The sequence below is a fragment of the Sylvia atricapilla genome, chromosome 1 (genome assembly GCF_009819655.1).
Source record: "Sylvia atricapilla isolate bSylAtr1 chromosome 1, bSylAtr1.pri, whole genome shotgun sequence".
Lineage (NCBI taxonomy): Eukaryota > Metazoa > Chordata > Aves > Passeriformes > Sylviidae > Sylvia > Sylvia atricapilla.
In genome coordinates, this window is record NC_089140.1 from 125,722,267 (window position 1) to 125,743,253 (window position 20,987).

Genomic DNA, 20,987 nt, shown 5'->3' on the forward strand with positions numbered 1-20,987 from the left:
AAAGAGAGTATGTGGAAAGGAGAATTGAACAGAACAAAATTAGTTGAGACTAATTGTTTTGGGGCAATGGATGTTTTCAAGTGATGTGACACCAACAGGAAAGTCTGCATCTTAGATCATCTGAGAAGCCAAGAACGATGAAGATTAAAGGAAAGATTTCAGGTCAGAGAATGAGGGTAAAACCAGACATGTTTTGGAGAAGAATATTATTGGAAAGTGGTGGAGATGCATTTGAGGCTGCAGAGGTCTCTCCCACCATTTCTGTCTCCCTCACCAGCTTCCTTAATCAGTGAACACCATTGTTCAAGACTCAGTGAAACCCACAGCATGATTCCTTTCTGATCTGTGGTGAGCCTGGATGAAAGCCTCTAGCCTGTGGGAATTCCCCCAAGGTCTGACCTCATTTTGAAGGTTCTGACAGTAAAGTTCATGGTGTCAAATATATCTACCTTTCAGTGATGACTGTAATGCCAATCCCAGCCAGTATTTCAGAGAGACACACTGCCCTCACATCTAACATCACTTTGAAGGTGTCCATCAACGTTTTCTGCCCCAAACCATCACCTATTGCCTCTGATTTCTGGTCCTGGGCTTGCTGAAACCTCCTGCCCAAACCAGGAAAGGCCTCAGGCTGCAACATGCAGAATGACATGAGTATTGCAAAGTATTTCTCATCAAGCCACTCTGCCTGTGATGCCCAGAGAGCCTTGGCTACATTCAATTTGCAAGACTATGAGAAAATGCACTTCTCATGTAAGCAAATTTTGTTTTAATGTTCAAGAAATATGATTAACAAATACAGATAATGTTAATTTTTTGCAACATGTAGTTATTGTGATGGCTATTTTAGGAAAAAGAAATTCTTCGTGCTTAAGTTAATAAAGTTGACCATCTGCAGGAGAAATAGTGAGTAAGACAAAAGGATTGGGGCAATGGGTATTTTGAACTTTTTTAACACTACAGATTTCAATTGTCATGAAAAACTATTGCTAGGAGCACAAAGTTAACATCAGTAAGAGAATCAGATGAAAGGCCATGGGGCAGAGAAAGTAGCCAAGTATTAGAAGAGAGAGAGAGAAAAAAAATGTAGTCTGAGGACAAGCTGAAAATTACCAAGGTTCAGGGCATGTTCCTTAAAATAAATCATATTGATATCTTAAAGAAGTAGATAGGGGACTTTCATACTCTATCCCCACTACACTGTTTAATGTTTCTGCTTGGGGCTAATTGCAGTGCTGAGAAACTCAGACATCTAGTCAACATGAAGCTTTGTCTGAGTCTCATGGTAATAACTATCTTTTGTTATCAGAGAAAAGCAGCAGAGGTTTTGTTGGCTGCTGCCTTGTAATGATTGTGTTTGATCTGAAAGAAGACAGATGCTCTATTTTTTTATTTGTAAACAGCGTCTTTACTGTGATCAAGAGAAAGCAAAGGTAGTCCTTGCACTCCTCACTGTCTAGAAAAAAAAAATCCTGTAAATCAAGGACCAGCTCTGTTTCCCATTAACAACATCAGTGAGAAGATAAAAGTGCAAGCAGGGATTGCAATCATATGAGAGTCCCTGTTTGAACTCCTTTTGTTGGTTCATTTTCTTGCTAGCTAACCTTACATTAAAACTGTTTCTTTTTTTCCTGAAGACAGCAGAAAGTTCCTGATGTACTTTTCCATTTCTTTCTTTTACCCACATGGCAACATTAATCTTCCAGTTTCCATAATTTACCAGTCCATGTGTTAAACAAGTACCTCGCAGGTAGAAATCTTATTCTCTGGGTGAGAATAAGAAGCTGCAAGCTTCAAGCCTGACGAAATTAAAAGAACCTTCTTACGGGAAGAATATACTTGCCTGCATCTATAGTTTGTCTCTGGTGGGATGAAACACATGTGACAGACTGTTTCATGGCTACCATGGCACAAACCAGGTTGTGTTTCCACAGTTAACACCCGAACTCCCATAGCTCTTAGAGAGCTGGTCTGCAGATAAGTGGGTATGGCTATGGCCATATAGTCCCTTTAAGCTGAATTTGATTCTCTTGCATCTGCAAATGTGGAACTTCCTGTAGAGGAAAGCACAATTCCCGTGCTGAGGACGAGGGATGGGTGGGATTTTCAGCAACAGGGCTGCTCTCCTTCCCATAGGAATCCCTTCACAAAGCATACTATATTCTCTGTGGTTTTCCTTCCCCTGCAGCCCAGTACCCCAAGGTGACTCCTGCCACATCACAGCAATTCCTCTGCAGAGATTTGAACACCAGAAGAGAAGCAGTTTGTAGGGTCTTGGCCACAGACTTTCCAATCACAGTGGCATCCATGGACAGTCAGTTCAGGGTCACAAATAAGCAGTCTCCCCTTCCCGTGGCAGAAGTGATGCCTCTCCCTAGGCATGGACATGGATCACAGCCAGTAGAGCCAGGAAGTTTGGCCCAGATTGTGGTGTTACTTGGGGTAGGAAGTGGAAGCAGCAAACAGACAAAACCCAAGACATACCAATGCTCGACCTCAGCTGTGAAGTACATTGGCATCCATTCTGGAGCTGAGAGACTGCTATCTCCAGGGCTCAGAAGGAGTGATGTGTGATGGGTATACAGGCAGGGCAGGATTTCCCCTTTTAGCTGTTGCTTGTCCTCACACCAACCTAATTCCCTGGGGAACAGAAAAAAATTTCCTGCAAGACAACTCCTGACACTTTTGCTACTGAATGGTTTTTAAGAATGATAGCTTGTATAATTCTATAGCCTTGTCTCATTTTAGCAGTATTTAATGAAAGAAGAAGTGGTTGAACAAAGCAATTTCATATACTATTCAACGAGCAGCTCTTTCTGTATGAAGCATTAACAATAGCTGTCATCTTTGTACAAAAAAAGACTCCCAATTACTTCAATGCTAAGAGAAAATCCAAATACTGAAAAGCCCATAAGAATTTTTAATACCATTATGGAAAAGGAAAAGGTGTAACCCAGAACTCCATTTAATATTTTACTAGCCTTGAGAATTAGTTTGAGCTTGTGTTCAATTTTCTGGAAAGGCTTGTCTTTACAGCTGAGCAATTTGGGCACATAATGGAAGAGAACAGAGAACTGTCCTTTCCTCTCTGCTTTTTTCACATGCTAGAGATGGGGGAAAGGGAGGAGATGACATGTAATCAATGGAACATGTAAAGAAAAAAAATAAGTTTATGATATAAAAAATTGTCATATGACTTTGTTAAAATTTCTTTAGCAGGCAGCAGGGACATTTATAAGACTAGAAGATGGAAGAGTATAAAAGAAAGATAGATTTGTCTTAGCTTTGCTGGTGTACAGTTATGCTATAAACCATATGGTTTACATAGGCTTTCTCTAAATTGAATCTATCTCTTGGTCTTTCTCTTCTATCCCATACACTTTTTGTCATCTGAAAGAGGAGAAAATGCATCCTGACTGGTCTCTATCAATATTTTCCACTGTGTATAGATTGTACATTCACTATGTGAATTCTTTCTTAAATCATAATTTAAATTGCCATCATTTCCATTAAATGTTGGTCCAAAGCGTAGCTGGTCTGGAAATACACAATAATGCACTTTTTAATCCAAAATTTAAGTCAAATAAGTGTAGAATTTTCAAGGAATATCTCCGCTTCTGGAACCAATCACAAGAATGTGTGGAAGAACACCAGATGAAACATGCCTTAAAAAATCAGCTTTTGAGCTTTAAAGGTACCTGGAGTTTTCTTAGCTCCAGGTTTTGGTTTCCAGTCTTTCTACCATGGACCCCACACTCAGAGGCCACATCCTTAATATTAAATTACAGGTAGTAATTATAGGTAAGTGGATCTGTTCTCTTTCACAGGGTGAAGTGCCCGCAGTGGTCTCTAGGTCATGTTCATTTTCTACCTATACCTAAAAATTGCATGGGACAGTACTTGTAAACTGTGGCTAAAAGTCAAGCAAAGAAACAATTTAATAATTTAATGCAACAGATAAAAGAGTACTAGTGCCTTGAAAGGACTCAATTTAATTTTATAGGTTAGATGTAGCCCAAGACGTGGGCTCTGGATTGGCAGCAGAAAGCTTCAAAATCCCAGTTTTCATTAATTGAGTTAGTGCCTGTTGAAGCTTCTTGTTTGTGTCTTTTTTTTTTTTTTTTTTATATGAACCAAAATTATTTTGGTTTTGTTTTTTTTTAAACAACACTTTTTAAAGAATCTGAAGGGGAGGAATACTAAGAAATACTGAAATACTTCTAGGGTATGAATGCTCTTTAGTTATGATTGCTTGCACTTACAAAGCCTGTTTAAAGTCAGCTGTTGTCTTCAGGATCAGATTCTCAGATTATCAGGGAATCTGTGAGCAAAGCACAAGGACTAGCAGATACTGCCTCTCCAAAAATAGGATGTTCACATCTGGAGGAGGTAGGCAGTCAATAGTAGGAAGCAATGATAGGACAAATGTAGATCATGCTGTGTTGAGTTGTCTTTTCAAACAATTTTATGTAGCCAGTGAATACGAGTGCTCCTCTAAAATGGTAATCATGCTCTTTTTTTAATTATTTCTATGTTTTGTCATTAATCACTAGGCATTTTAAGTATAATTACAAATAAAAATACCATGCTCAAAATCAGACCTATTCTGCCGATGACACACAACCTTGAATGAAATCTAAATCTCAGTCTTTGACTAAGATCTGCCATGATAACAGGAAGGCATAGAACTAAAAATGCATTTCTTTTGATAAAGAAAGTAATTTCATTTGATTCTGAAAGTACATAAGACCAAGATGCTGCATTATAATGTGTTCTTTTCTGCTTATTCACTTTTATATTCCTAATGTTTCCATAGTATTTTGAATTTCAGTGATGAATTTATCTTGGTATTGTTATCTAAATGAACATTTCTAGTATACGAGCAGAGAAATTAATGTGAGTCCCTGGGCTGCTCCATTCTCGCATAGAATTATACAATCATAGAATGGTTTGGGTTGGAATGGACCTTAAAGACCATCTAGTTCAAACCTCCCTGCTGTGGGCAGGGACACCTTCCACCAGACCAGGTTGTTTAGAGCCTCCTCCTACCTAACCTTGAACACTTGCAGAGATGAGGTTCCAGGGCAACATGTTGTAGTATTTCACCACCCTCACAGCAAAGAATTTCTTCCTAATGTCTAATCTAAGCCTTCTCTCAGTTTGAAGCCGTTATACCTAGTCCCATCATTACAGGCTCTTGTAAAAAGACCCTCTTTAGTTTTCTTGTAGGCTCCCTGCAGGCTTCTGAAAGGTGTCTCTGAAGCCTTCTCTTCTCCAGGCTGAGCAACCCCAACTCTCTCAGCCTGTCTTCATATGGGAGCTGCTCTATCCCTCTGATTATTTTGGTTGTCTTCTCTTGGACTTGCTTAAAAAGGCCCACATCCTTATGCTGGGGAACCCAGAGCTGGACACAGTGCTCTGAGAGCAGAGCAGAGAGGCAGAATCCTCTCCCTTGCCCTGGTGGCCACACTGCTTTTGATGCAGCCCAGGTTACAGTTGGCTTTCTGGTCTGCAAGTGCACATTACCAGGTCACATCAAGCTTCTTATCCTCATCCTCAAATCCTGTTCTCAGTCTATTCTCCTCCCAGTCTGTGTTAGCGCTCAGGATTGCCCAGACCCAGGTGCAGGATCTTTAACTTGATCTTGTTGAACTTCATGAGATCCAGTTCTCTTGCCTATTTAGGCCTCTTTAGATGGCATACCTTGCCTCCAGTGTCCACACAGCTTGGCGTCATTGGCAAACCTGCTGAGGGTGCACTCAATGCTACTGCCTATGTTGCCAAGAAAGATGTTAAATCCACCAGTCCCAGCAGTGATCCCCAAGGAATGTCACTCCTCAGTGGTCTTCACTAGAAAATCTACCCATTTAATACATTTTTGAGTGTGACCATGAGCAATTTCTTTATCCACCAGTGCCATTTCATCACATCCATGCCTCTCCAGAAGCAATGTGAATGTCTGTGCCCCTTGTGAAGTTGTCTGGTGCATCTTCATGTACAAGTGCAGTAGCTAATTTGACAGCATAAGGAGTGATATGTTTCTGCATTCCTTGGGGTGGAATCATTAGTACAGGTAAATCTCTGTGCTGCTGACAGCAAATTTATTTGACATAGAGTTTATGATCTAGTAGATGTAAATGTCTGCTGTGAAACCAATGATGGATGAAGGAAGAGAACAACTTATCTCACAAGATTTCCAGTTGGGATAGAAAAAATCTATCTTGCAAAATGTTGACAAGTTCACTTCTAATCTTAGTTAGAAAATTGAGGCTGGAAGAGATAGTGCTAAAAAAATAATGGGGTGAAAATCTGTTCTAACTTTTCAAAGCATTCCCTACATCCATTCTTAACTTGCTATAAAGGGCTTAGGGAGTTGCAGAGCTATTCAATCACTTTCATACAAACAGAAAAGCCCCATGTGCACAGCTTTTCTATGAACTATTTCCTGCACTAAAGAGAATCTTGGGCTGTTACTATCTGTATAAAGTAGCTCACTGTTTAGAGTTTTATTTAAATGGGAGGGAACCTTAACTGATTCGGAACAGCTTTGCCACTGTGCCTCTTACAGCGTCACCTTTCTGACATTTTTGATTGAAATAAAGAGAACACATAACTAAGAAGCCCTTAGCCTTCTGCCCTACTCACTCTTTTTAGAAGTGACTTGTAGAGCTGCAAATGTAGGTCTATAAGAACAATCATCAAGATAGTATTGATCTGGCTCAGGAGGATATGAAAAAGTTTTTAAAACCTGTAACTAAGGTTTTAAGGAGAACATTTAAGATGTAATTCTGAAATAGTGGCAGATGAGAGAAAAAAAAGAAAAAAGTGAAGATCATGGTATTGTGAAGAGGATACCAAAGCCTCAGGTGTTTCCGAAGAACAGATTATAATTCTACTCTTTTTTCCTTAAAATCTGTCCAACTTGTACTAGGAGATGATGAAAGACAACACAGTCAATAGCCTTAAACTAACATATAAAAATAGTGTGAAAAGGTCTAATTATCACAAAGGTCACAGGACAAAAATTTTGTTCCAATTTTGTTGTTTCCAGGAGCCAATGGAAATGCAACAGAGCTATCAAAATTCCTCAGTGGCTTTCAGAAAATTTTGGTGTTTACTTTATTTGATTCAGCATTGTAGAATTTATATATCTTTAAATAAGGACATCATAGCTGAACTTACAACAAAAATGGAGGACAAAAAATACATATATATAACAAATCACTTGTTAAAATGAAGGGAAGGAAAGCATTTCAAGGAGGCATGAAAACTATCTACAAATGTTCCTCCAATTTCAGAGTGTTAGGTGAAACAAGAAAATTATAATTTTATGAAAAATTATGATTTAATAGTAATACAACTCCTGGAGAAGAAACTGCAGTCAGATTTAATATCAAAATACTTTATATAAGGAAAATGTGATTTAAATATTTTATGTTATATAGTTTTACATAAAAGCTTTTTCTATCAGGTTCTTGTATAATTTTAAATGAATGTTGACTGAGCTCAAAACATCAAAAATAACTGTAAAATTCTTTTAATTTTTTTTTAAATATTTGAAGTATGAATTTTCCATGGGCAAAATATTTTCTGTCAAAAAGAGGTCAAAGGGACATATATTTTCAATAATCCTGATTGTTAAAAGGTCATATTGGGAGTTTTTATTAATTTTGTGTGAAATAAAATTACTCAGTCAATAAGTCTTGGGCTTTTACTGCATCTTTTGAGGTCAAGAATAATCAATAAAAATGTTTGACCTTCTACCATGACTGCATTGGACAGTATTTATTCCCCCTCCTAAACCTTATCTTTCTACTTCTCCCTCCACTACACTCAATTTCAGGTTAAAATAAACTTTACTGAAAACATGTGTTTTCTTGAAAGTCTCGGCCGCCATGAGATTCCACATTTAATGGGATATGAAGTTCTGTCACAGCAATTTTACACTGAACTAATTCTGCTTTTGTTGACTGTTACTCTTTTTTTTAAATATATTATTGAAGCAGAGAAGAGATTTAGTTGTAGCATCCCAAATTGCATGAAATTTGTTTCCTAAACACATTTTATCCATGTGGTTCATTGTAGTGTTGACTTTGCAACAATCAATCAGAATGGAGGAGTTTTTTGATATAGATATGTTTTTACAGAGACAGCTTCCTAAGCTCCAGAAGGCACTCTTTGTAGAAGGGTCTGTGCTTCTTTCTCCGTGTATAACTGTTCTAGCAGTCATGAGAGACATCTATCTCCTGCTGTGTCTTTGAGTATGATTCAAATGCTGAGACAAATTTGAGAACATAAATCATGTCCATAGAAGTTATATATCTACATATCTATATCAAGCTTATATGTATATAAGATTGACTGTCTTTTATATTTCAAACATAAATTTACAGGTAGAATATGAGTGAACTTTCAAAGTGTTCACAAGATTTCTGAACTTGATGAGAAGAATAAAGAGAAAACATTTGCAAATCCAGATTTTCTCATTCTACTAGGAGTGATACATTTGGGATGGGAAATAGATGTTCGTGTTTGTTTTTGAAGAGCTACTTTCTGAGTGGGTGATGAAGTAGCAGTTAATGATCAGTGTGCATTTCTTTAGACACTAAAGAAAAACTTAGGATAATTGCAGTCCTCCTCAATGGAATTTGACTTGAGATCACAGTTTATTTGACCATCTACGTTACCATCCAAATCTTCTGTATTAGAAATGCATTATTTCTTTCACCAAGTAGAAACTTGTGTGTTTTAAAAGTGTAATTTCTCTCTGTTAACAATAACTGGTATTTTGCCTAAAATCTTCATGCATTACAGTAAAAAAATTTTGGAAAAAAATACAGCATCAATTCAGAAGGGGTGAAAACTAGACACGTGTTTTAGGTATGCTGTCCATTTTCACTGCGTGTTACTCATTTTCAGTGACTTTAAGGTGCATTTGCAAACTTCCAGATGTTTGACTTACTGATATCAAATGTTTGCTTTCAGATATCAACATGGCAGGAGAACCAAAACCATACAGACCAAAACCCGGCAACAAGCGGCCACTTTCAGCACTTTATAGGTAAGTGAGGTTTCACCTTAACTTAACCCAACACAATTTTTATCAGAAAAATTATGGTAACCAAAAATGTTTCTACCAATGGCGCTGTGCAATGTTTACCAAAATTATAATTAAATCTTGGTACTTATTAATGCTCCCACTCCTAGTAATGCTTTTTTTTTTTTTTTTTTTTTTCTGTAATTGAGTGCTACTTCAACTTTAGTCCTTATGTTTCAGTGCTTGAATGTGGCCTCATTTTTTGTGACTTTTTTTATTTGATTATGTGATCAATGATCAGTGAAATAACAATTTCAGAGCAACAAAATTGGTTTCTCGTGGATTTTTTTGTCAGAACCAAGTTCTGACAAAACTAGACTTCTTCCTCAGCTTTTCAGGAGGGCATTGATAGCATCTCTTTTCTATTCCCAGGTGCCTTTTGTCACAGAGCTTTTAGAAACTTCAGGAAACATACAGATTTTTTTCAAAATCAATTATGTTTAGTGAAGCATTACAGATTGTTAGGGCTATCATGCCCATATGTATTTCTGCTCAATAAACTTCGATTCTCATAAAAGTACTACAGAATGTATTCTCCAGATCCATGGAAGGAATTAGGGCTGATTTCTACTGTAGCTGAAATGCAGGTAGGCCGACTCTGAGAGCATCACCTCAGGAGTGCAATCAGACACACTTGAGCAATACTTTTCCATGCCTTGTCTGGTCTGAAATCTTCAGATGGAAATTCAAGGGTGGAATCTCAGAATAAGACAACCAGAAGCATTTTAGGTCTGAGCCTCCATGTTACATAGAAGAAATTTGAAGTTTTATCGTATAGCTGTCCTTAGCTGAAGTGATAGAAATATTATTTTTGGAGAAGAGAATCCCTATTTCATCATTACTCTCAACTGCAAGCTACTGAACTCTGTAGGTGTTCCTGGTAACCTTGATTTGCTCTGTCCCTGTGCCACCATTTCAAAAGATTTTGAAAAATGTTCTGTGATTTCTGGCAGTTATACACATTTCCACCTTTGAGCTTTTGAAGGCTTTCTCATAAATACTTGTTCTACAGAAAAGATAGGGATAAGAGAGACCTGTGGAAAGTTCTAAAGGAATTTTAAAGAGAAAAAAATACCTTAAACTGTGTGTTTTCATGAATATGGTGCAAACTATTTCTCTAGATGATCATGAGGCTTTTATGAGCAACCAAGAGAATCCTTCATTTTCCCCTTCATCTTAATTCTCCTTCTCTGCTCTGACCTTGTAAGATCCCACCTGGAATACAGTGTCCTGCTCCAGAGTACTAAGTACAAGAAAGAACTTACAGGGGGGATTATAGAATGGGCAGAGAGTGATGGGAAAAATGGGAACAATTTTCAACTGATAAAGGAAGGACTTAGATTAGGTGTTAGGAAGAAATCCTATGCTCAGAGGATAGTGAAACTCTGGAACAGATTGCCCAGGGTAGCTGTGGGTGTCCCACTGTAAATATTCAGGGCCAGGTTGGATGGGGTCCTGAGCAATCTTAGCTGGTGGATGGCAGATGGGGGCCCATGGTGCCATGGTTGTAACGAGATGACCTTTAAGGTTCCTTCCTACTCACTCAATCCTTATGTAATATGGTCTCTTCCAACCCAAACCATTCTATGATTGTGTGATAACAAGGAACTTTTATTATCTCAGTATCAGTTAACCTAATATGTGAGAAGATCAATGACAAAATTTTGGCAACACTGAGAACATTTACTGTTTCAGAATGCTGTAACTGTCTCTCACTGGGATGGAGTTAACTTTCTCCATAGGATCCTATATGTGTTTTGGATTTGTTGCTAAAACACACCAGTGTTTTGGCTCTTGCTGAATGGTGTTTCCACAGCCTCATGGTTTTCTCATTTTCCTATTCTGCTTTTGCAATTAATAGGCTTGGTGTGGGCAAGACATTATGAAGAAATATACCTGAGACAACTGACCCAACATGGCCAGAGAGATATTCTCTCATATAGTCAGAAATAAAAATTGGGAAGGTTTTTCTTCCAAAGTAGCTACTGCTTGGAGATTGCTTGGACTGCTTCTGGGAGGTGGAAAGTTATTGCCTTTGCATCACCTGGATTTTTTTCCCTTCTCCCTCCCACTATTACAGTGCAAATATCTCAATCCATGAGACTTTGTAACTTTTTGCCTCTCCTTCATCCCTCTAGAGGACAATGGTAGGGGAGTGAGACAGTGACTATGTGGGTGCTTAGCTGCTGGCCAGGATCCACCCACAAGACTGAGACAGTTAAGAGGGAAGAGGTTGCATTAGATTTGATTTGCACTAAGAGAGTAATTGGTTAAAAATTTAGTTGTCACATAATAGTCACTGTTAAAAGGAAGGAATTTAAGTAGAAAGAGGGTAATGGATTTCAGAAAAGACAGAATTAATTGAGCTCTGAGTCTTGGTAAGTAGAAAGATTCTCAGAAAGAAATTTGAGGGACAAAAGAAGTGCAGAAAATCTTGCACTGACTGTGCTTAAGGTATAACAGAAAAATTCTCCTGAAGCAGAAAAAATCAAACAAGAGAATAATAAGACATCATCAACTTTCTCTAACATTCTAAAAATTGAAAAGGAATTGTACAGAATGTGGAATCAAAACCTCATGATTGGAAGCAGAAAAGAAGAGCAGAGTCATCCTACAGGATGTTGGAAAGGCTAAAGCACATAACAGTATAAAAGGTAACAAAAAGATTGTCATTAGAGAAACATCTTCTGATTTTTAGTTAGGATGAAAAAAGAGCAGATACTAGATCATACAGAAAAGGCTTTTTTTACTTCATCAAAAATGGTTAGCTGACCAGCTATTAAGGAAAATCAATTTTTTTGCTAGAGAGTATGCACTAAGTCTAACCAGTGTTTGGTGAAGTGATTTTGATGGAAATTATCTGATAGCATTCACTGTAGTGTATTCAAAGGAATAGCTGAATCTGTGTGTGGACTATTTGTGATTCTTTCCAAAAACTTATGGAGGTCTTGTAAGGTAAAGAAACAGTGGGTATGGGAATGGGCATGGAAATACTCTATTTTTAAGAAGAAGATATCCAGAAAATTATTAGGTCAGACTAGCTTTGATTCTAAAAAATGTACTAGAACACATTATTAGAAATCAATTTATCAAGACCAAGAAGTTAATAAATTGATTTAAAAAATCAGGAGTATATTATGCTGAAGAAATATAATTTCCTTCTTTGACAACAAATATAGTATAGAAAGAGATGTGCTATATGATCATTGTCATGGTTTAGCAATGACAATTCCAATTTAGTGCCCTCTGAGAATCTCCCAAACATGATTCTTCTTGCTCACTCCCACTTCTTTCCTTCCCCCTTTACACTCCAGGGACAGAGTTGAGAATTGGAGGCAGAAAGGGGTGAAAATTGTAGTTTGAGACAAGAGCAATTTGCTGGAAACAGCAATGAGATTTAAAAAAAGGGAACAGAAACAGCAAAAACATTAATAACAAAAGGCATAAGACAAAAAAACTATTTACATGGAAAGTCCATGACAATACCAAACAACTTTTCCACGCCACATCATATTTTCTCACAACTGGAAAAGCAATGCCTTTGCTTCCAGAAATCAGAGAAAAATTCCTTTTCCCATGTGAAATAATGGGCAATAACGTAAAATGGTATTCAGCAATAGTCGGGTCATGGCCAGCCCCACTCAGCAGAGCACACAGCTGCCCACAACTCCTGGGCTCAGCAATCTGATCTGTGGGCACAGTGTCCCAGTAGCTGGGGTAGCTGTGGGAGCTTGGGACCACAGGCACACACCACCACACTTGGCTACTGTAAAATAATAACTCTGTCCTAGACAAAACTGGGACAGTCATTTAAACAAGATTTGACACCTTTCAGTTTTCATAAGAATGTTCAGGAAACTTGTCTGGAAGAAACTGTCTTAAGGTAAACATCCCATCGAAAAACAATAACTGTGTACAATGAAGTATTAAGGATAAAAACTGTTAATTGTTTGGGTTCCTTTGTTACAGATTTTTAATTGACATTTTTTCTGTGTGAGACAACATAAAAAACAATTTTAAGATAAGCAAGCAGGACTGCTGCACTGGCTTTCAGGATTTTATTTACTTTGAAGTACTTGAGGCTTCAAAAATGTTCAAAGAACTTTGCATCTCTGAAAAGAAGTTTGTAGTACATTTATAGGTGGATATACACATGAATCATTAATACAGAGCAACTGATGTCTATGATGTGTTATATCCTCATAATTTGCTTGTGTGTCCAAGGCTCACTTTTTTCCTGTAATGCTTTAATACCCTTTAATAGCTCCATGCAGGATTTACATTCCTTTATTTTATCTTTCCTAGTTTTATGATCTGTGTGAAAATCAGATTTTCATTTAATCCTACCTATGTGAAATATTGCATGAGCCTTAATGTGAGACGCACAACTTCTTTTAGGTGCAAGACAGATAAGTAAATAATAAAATTACTTTCACATTCTTTTAGACCTTAAAATATTTTGAGAACATTTAGTCTTTGCTTCAGAAACCTGTTAAACACATTATTAATTTTAAGCATTCTCACTGAATATCTTAAATTGTACTTAAGAGTAGTGCTCAGGAATCAGTTAAATTCTAACATAACTGTACACTCCATCAGCATCCATCCTAATTTATATTGCTGCTCAGTATTTGAGGGGGGCCTAAATCCCAGAAGCTTCAAAATTGTTCTGAATTTTATTTTTAACACACCATTTCTGCAGAAAATCACATGCTTTAAAAAAATCTGGATCTTAAAATTTTTTGCATCTTGTTGTATTGGTCTAACATCCAGCAAAAATTAATTGTACTGGCACATCTTATTATCTTTGAAACTCAAGGTGAAGAATAAAGGTGCTGACACAAATGTGTTAAAGCACTCTTTGGGAGCAATGTTTTGGTAAAATAAAACATCACACTTTTTCTTTTTAATTTAGTGATGCTTTGATCAGTATTTCACTAAGGTAGTTCTGTATCAGTATATGAAAGCTCATTTACTGTTTTTTTCCTTTGTTTTTTTCTCCAGCATACCAAAGAACAATCAACCATAAGTACTCTGATGGACTATTATTCTGCTTCTCTACATCATAAAATGTTTTAATTATTTGTTGTTCATTTCAGCCCACTACCATGTTATATGGCATATTAAATACGTGCCTGAAAGCTTTTTCTCCATTTCAGAAGCCTTTGTTTCAGTTATTAAAATTGGATGAGACTCTTTGAGCTGCTGACTGTGGAGGCTGCTGATGGTGGGCAACCATTCTCATTTGCTCAAGGAGTGGACCCAAGCCCAGGGAAAGGTGGAGCAGAGCCACCATGCACAAGCTGCCTTCCCTCAGGACATGCAGCGTGTTCTTTCTCAGTGGCTGTGAGCTTGGCAGCTGGCTAAAAGTATTCTCTGGCACCCCTCTGGTAGCAACAAAGTTGAGAGGGTTTGAGAAGGGTGACAAGGCCACCTACTTTTGAATTTTTTGAAAAAAACCCCAGTGTGCTACAGGCTGGCATAACGGTACCATTTGTATTGCCATGAAAATGAGCACAACTACTGCAGGCTCTGCTGCATGAGGTGGTGGTGGGGATCTGCTGGAGACCACATGGGTCATGGGATGTCAAAACCAGTGTAGTGGTACTGGTACAACTGAGAGCACAGTGTCCCAGATCATATCCAAGTCTGCCTTCTGAGAAAACTAGTTACCTGACCAAAGAAAAATCCCCAGTGTCAAAGTGATATTTGTACAATGTGGGAAAGCAGGGGTCTAAGATTTGGAAGAAAAATGGAAAGACAAGTTACTGGACACTGCCAGGGTATCTAGTCGACCTCTATGCTCCACACAGTTTACTGGACCTATAAACTTTTTCAAGACTGTTTTGTCTAAGAAAAATAATACCCATATGGATTATTTTCACTCTTGGCAAATTCCAAGCTTCTTTGGAGGTCCACAAGCAAAACTAGCTGGCCCCAGTGTTGTATCAGTGGGGAGTTATTCAATCCCCAGTTCTTCAGCATTCCTATTGCTGTCTCGGCACAAAAACTGCCTAGCCTTAGATCCATCCTGCTGAGGCACCTTCTGGACTGAGACAATTAACAGCATGGATTTAGTGAATAGATTAAGAAATCCAGGAATAAGTGCATGAAATAGCCTCTCACTGCGTTGGGTTGGCTGCAACCAGAACCACCCACTGGTGTTGAGTTCCCACAGCAATGGCCAGATGTAGTGTGCAGTGACCCTGCAAAGGCTTCCCTCCAGGACAAGTTTTTTCCCAGCTGCTCTCTGAACTTTCAGGTGTACAGTTGAGCACTCTGAGTGATATTAGATAGCACAGTCTTTTCCCTTTACCAATCATTTCTCTACATAATGCAATTGAAATGTATATTCAACACGCTCGATTTAACATGCTACTAATTACCTGTATCAAACAACATTTACTTTACAATTTCATAACTCTCATGGCCTCTGGAACAAATTATTTTATTTGAAAGTCTAATATTAGTATACTGGAAAGGGATGTTTCTTTTATTTACATGGTATGATTATTTTTATGTCAGTGTTATTTTTTTTACACAAATATTTTATCAATTTCCTCAGTACATTTTACTTTTATAATCTCTGTCACAAAACTGATTGAATTATGTTGCACAATTTGCATTTCCTTTGGTGTTTTAGTCTTATAGCAGAGGCTGAAAGAATTGCTTGCAGTCATTCTCTACTTGTTCTCTGCTTTGTACATTTATTGTAGCTATCATTGGTAGAGTTTGGTGTGGTTTGGTTTGCCTCAGAGCCACCCATTATTTTGAGTTGCTTTTCTGGGCACTCTTGAGCACCTTTCATTTCAGGAGAAAGTATGAAAAAGACACTGATGGGCAACTGGATTGTGTCTTCTAGCATAGGAATATTCTTAAGATCACTTTTCCCAATTGAAAGCGTTAACATAATCTCAAGAGGTTCTGTGCCAAACAAGCATTACTATTCTATTAGAATACTGCAGCATTTTGCATAATTACTGTCATAGTGTGTCACTGTTACTGTATTATCAATCTTTTTAAACCTGGCATATAATAAAAATAACTGCAGGTATAAGCATCTTTCTTAATTGAATACTGTCCTAGATTTCCAAAAATTTTTTCTTTATACTTTCTTCTTCTTAATGAAGTTGTGTGTACATCAGGAGAACTGACCTACAAGACACTAAAGACACAGTCCAGAAAACAGAAAACAAACTTGATCAAGTATTTTCTGAAATTTACTTTTGCACCAAATAGTGGTTACAATTCCAACTTTATTCAATACACTGAATGAAAAAAATATTATGCTTATGGAACATAATTTTATATGACTACAACATATTAAGATTATATAGTGTGATATTTCTTTTGAATCAAAGTGATTCTTTTTCTACAGAAATGTGTCCTGATAATGTTTTTTATTATCTTTCTTCATGAAAAAAGTTATTTTATTTCAGTGCAGTGGATTGGATATAAGATAAATATTGCTCTGCAGCTCTTCTGAAAAAGGATTTAGCTTCCATAAAAAAATTCCCCATATTTCTATGCATGTTTAAGTAGAGAGAAGTTTAAGTCCAGTAGGATACTATTTACATTCATTTCATCAAAGAATGTTGCCAGTGGTCACATTTGAAACAGTCATTACTGTAACAGAAAAAATATAATTTAGTTTCAAATTCCTACTTCTACAGTATAAATTTTGCATGTGTTGAGAATTTGAATAGTATTCTCAATTGCATTAAAAATCTTTTAAAGTATAAATAAAAGGCTAAACAGATCCTGTGATTCAATGTGATTTAAATCACCTTTTCTTTGTTTGTTTATTCATTTCCTTTCAAGAAAAGATCCCCATCCAAAATAACTGATATTATAGGAATAATAAAAAAAAATATCTGCTGAGGTTAAAGCAGCACATCCAGGGCTTAATTTCTGAATTAGGGTGGTGTAATTGCAATCAGTCTAGTCCCATAAATTTTTAAAACAGTACTTGTGCTCAGATGGACTGGGACAGGCAGACAAAAATTTAAGTTTGCCCTTTCACATGATCCCAGTATGAATGTGCAGCACTTCATAGCTTTAGAGAAGGGGCAAACAGAGGAGAGAAAGATATCTCAGGCTCTCACAACATCCAGGAAAATATTTTTTTTTTATTTTGAAATAAATCACAGATAAAGAAATAGATCTAAAGACCAAATGCAAGTGGCATCCTGATTTCTTCATTCTGTGATATTATTCCTAATCTGTGTGGCAACTATGACAACAATAAGGATGACAAAATTCGTTTATTTTTTTTAATCTTCCTATTCACTATTTTAAAAATACTGCTTACTCCCCTTGAAAAGGGGACGAGGGCAGGTTTTGTCTCTCAGATCATCACTAGATGGTAAATCTTACATTTTTTCTCATGTTTGTTTGCTTTTATTCACATCAGTTTTTAAACTATGGTCTTGACATGGATCTGTTTAGAAGTAGGTCCTGTATAAAGACTAGTGCTTGTTATTCCTTAGACTTATACACTCTTTCCTCAGGATTTTTTTTCCCTGTGTTAAAAGAAGTGACTCCAACTTACATCTGCACAGAAGCTGCACCACTCTTCTTATCTTAGTACTCTTATTCTTGCATAACGTGATATATAGAATCGTATGAATTATATTGTCTTCTTCCACAACAGCCCAGACACCATAACCCCATTCATGCTCAGAGAGTAGCAAATTTGGAGAATAGTCTGTTCACTTGTTATTGTTGGGTTTTTTCCCAATGTTTAATTTTCTTTCTTGCTTTTTCCTTCTGCTGCAAAACCTGAATCAATATACTACAAATAAAGTATGCAACTGTAAACTTATTATTTTCCATGTTTTTTAATTATTGTATATACCACAGTGGAACAGATCCACAATTTCTGATTGCATTGAAATTATTATGACTCCTTTCTTATCCAATTGAAATTATTGTTACTTTTTCTTACCCAAGAATTTTGGCTGCTAATACAAATAAAAAAACTTTTGCTTATAAATCAAAAAGTAAATTCCTAAAACATCCAGAATATTGATGGGTTTGCCTGCAGGCAAACAGAAATAGTAGTTTTAGTCATGCATTTGCTTTAAATCTTACCAGCCTGAGCCCTATTCCTATCCCTTATTACATTTGAGATTTCTACCCTTTATTGCTGCATAAATTCCTGCATTTAATTTAAGAAACAAAACAGTTTGGACTTGACATGTTGTCTTCCATATGAAAATGATGTCTTCTGTAGGTATTCTGCTGTGTTTCAATTAGGCTAAAAAGATTAATGCCTTCAACACGTTAAAGAAATCAGAAACTGACATATTATTTTTTCTACATTTGACTTTTAGTGAAGAAGGCATCATGGAAACAGTATCAAGATTTGCAGACACTGCTGTTCAGAGACTGTCTTATTAGGTCTTGAAAGTAAGGACATAAGTTTCGTGACATAGAATAGAGAAAGGCCTCTCCCAGCATTGCAAATGAACAGAGGAATTCTTCACTTTCAGGAATTTAGTAAACCCTTAATTGCTGCAGTAATCGGAGATGCAGAACTCTGTGCTTCAGAGAACCACTTAGTGGACTTGCAATTAGGCATCAGTTCTCACATAATGTAACACTTCTAATTATGTAGAAGGCTGTAATTTGGTCTGGGAGCTGCTGGTGTACTGCAAGGGCACCGTTTAAGAGGCTTACAGAGATCAACAGAAATATAATGCTGGGTTGTAAATTTAGTACTCTGTGATAAATAACGAAAGTTGAATAAATGAGAGATGTAACACATTTTAAAGTCTTATGAATGATACCAGAAGAAGAAACTTAAAGTATACTTAGTTTGAAAGAAAATGGATTGTTAAGTAAGATTACAAATAGCATGGAAGACTACATGCAACAGAGAGGGACAATAGGAACATATTACTATGCAGTGAATTATAAAAATAAAGTTATCATGCAGGTTTATTTTTAGTCGAATTCTGTCTTGGAGCATACTGTCTGAAAATATGTTATCCACCCTGCCAGAAGTGATACTTAGTGCTGTTGATGCATAATGTCTAACGTAATTTTCTTTTTTAAAGAATAGGTTACAAATTGCATGCCTTTTCGGTATTGCATGCCAGTATTCCCAAAACTTCTGGCAAAAGCATTGTCTATTTTATAGAAAAGTAAAAAATATGTTTCATAATCATATGTGATTTGACTCCTAAGAAATGAGCATTTTCTAATATCTATTGCCATAAAAATGTCTGTCGCATTTTTCAGTTTTGCATGAGCGAGATTATTCTAAGAAACAGCATGACGAACATGAATCTTGCATTGTTAGAGAAGTGACCCTCCTGTAACTGCTTTAAAGTGTAGCAGTGTCATTGAGGGAAAAAGGATATTAAGTCTCTACCCTTGGGATCCTCAAAGGCATTGCCTGCATTAACCTTCATCTATTTTTGACTGCAAATAGCCATGCAGCAAAGTAATATTGATTGTGTACATTAGATCAGTCAACACTGTTTTGTTCAACCCACCCTGAAGAACCCATTCTAGAGGGTTTTAGATCAGTACATATTGACCTGAGTGTTCTTGCTCTGCTTTAGAGCAGAAGAGGGTCAGGTGAAATCAACCTCACGCAAAGAATGATTGAACCTGTGAGGAAGAGAACTCTAAGGCTCACTATTTAGATCACTATATATTTCTCAAAATTTCATCTTTTGTTTGGAGCTTTTTTTTTTTTTTTTTTTTTTTTTTTTAAAAATTAAGCAACCAGTAGAAAACACAGGAATAAAGGAATAAGTAAATAAAAGTTGACAGTGGCATGGAGTTATTTTCATTCTTCTGGGTTTTTTTCCTTTTCTTTCTTGAACAAAGGTACCAAATTGAGCATGTTTTGAGCTTGGGAAACTTGCAAGAATCTCACTATGAATCTGAGAGCGAATTGTTTCACGACTGAAAACATCACATAGATATGATGTATGGGTTAAACACAGTTTAGTTTATCACTCTGATTGGCAACAGAAGACTTCTCTTGGGTGCCATGGGAGGAAACTGGAATCCATTGCTATCTAAAATGGTTTTCAAGGATTTTAAAGAATCAATTTCACTCAAGTCACAACTTAGTTTTCTTCAGACATACTACCAAGATTTAGCCAACTACGAGAATCTGTGCCACTGTTTATGTTATCTTTGCAAGTTTTGGATTCATAAAGGAAGATACAGCAAAATCTAACCTGTAAAATCAGATAAGATACAGCTTTTAAATTACTTAGAGATTTTAGGTTTCCCTGTCTTCTTCCTGCCTAAAATTTAGGTCATCTATTTATGAGTATTATTGGAAACTACTTACTTTTTTTGCTTTAGTTCCCCTTAGTTCTGCATGCCACCCTTTCCTGCCACATCCCCAAAACACTTCCATCACATGTTATAACAGTAATGCCTTCAGTATCCAATTTGACAGTATATATTTGTATTGGTATATTAAAATAAACTTTTTCATGTGTTGATTTATGTCTCATCCTAGCCTCTTGCTGCTGACAAAGTTAGTACAGAGAAGAGGCATTCTTTTAAAGCATTTCCTCCCTGCATGTAAAGATACTTTTTATTCAGTTTTTCAACTGTCAAACTTCAAATACAACTCCAAAGAGATTATTAATTACATTCTACTAACTAATGGTGAAAAGGTCATCTATCCTAACTACCCATGGGCTAAAAAAATCCTAGAGGCTCCTGAAATCTGTATTATGACAAGAATTTCATGTTTATAAGTGATGTAAGACACAGATTTTTATAGGAAACTAGGTAAATTTGGTCATGTGCTTTGTAGATCTGTTACATCTGGTGCTACTGATGCTACACATCAGTACAGACTGATGTCAGGTATTTCCAAGAGCATCCTGTGTGGAGCTAAGTGTCCCCTCAA

At 36.7% G+C, this 20,987-nt stretch overlaps 1 protein-coding gene across 1 annotated transcript in view; it reads left to right on the top strand.

Moving 5' to 3' along the window:
- Window positions 1-20,987, top strand: part of RALYL (RALY RNA binding protein like) — a 185,031-nt gene that overhangs the window by 102,510 nt on the left and 61,534 nt on the right. The window contains exon 2 of the mRNA XM_066335464.1: window positions 8,986-9,061. Within this exon, the coding sequence (XP_066191561.1) occupies window positions 8,986-9,061 (76 nt within the window). The remainder of the gene's footprint in view (window positions 1-8,985; window positions 9,062-20,987) is intronic.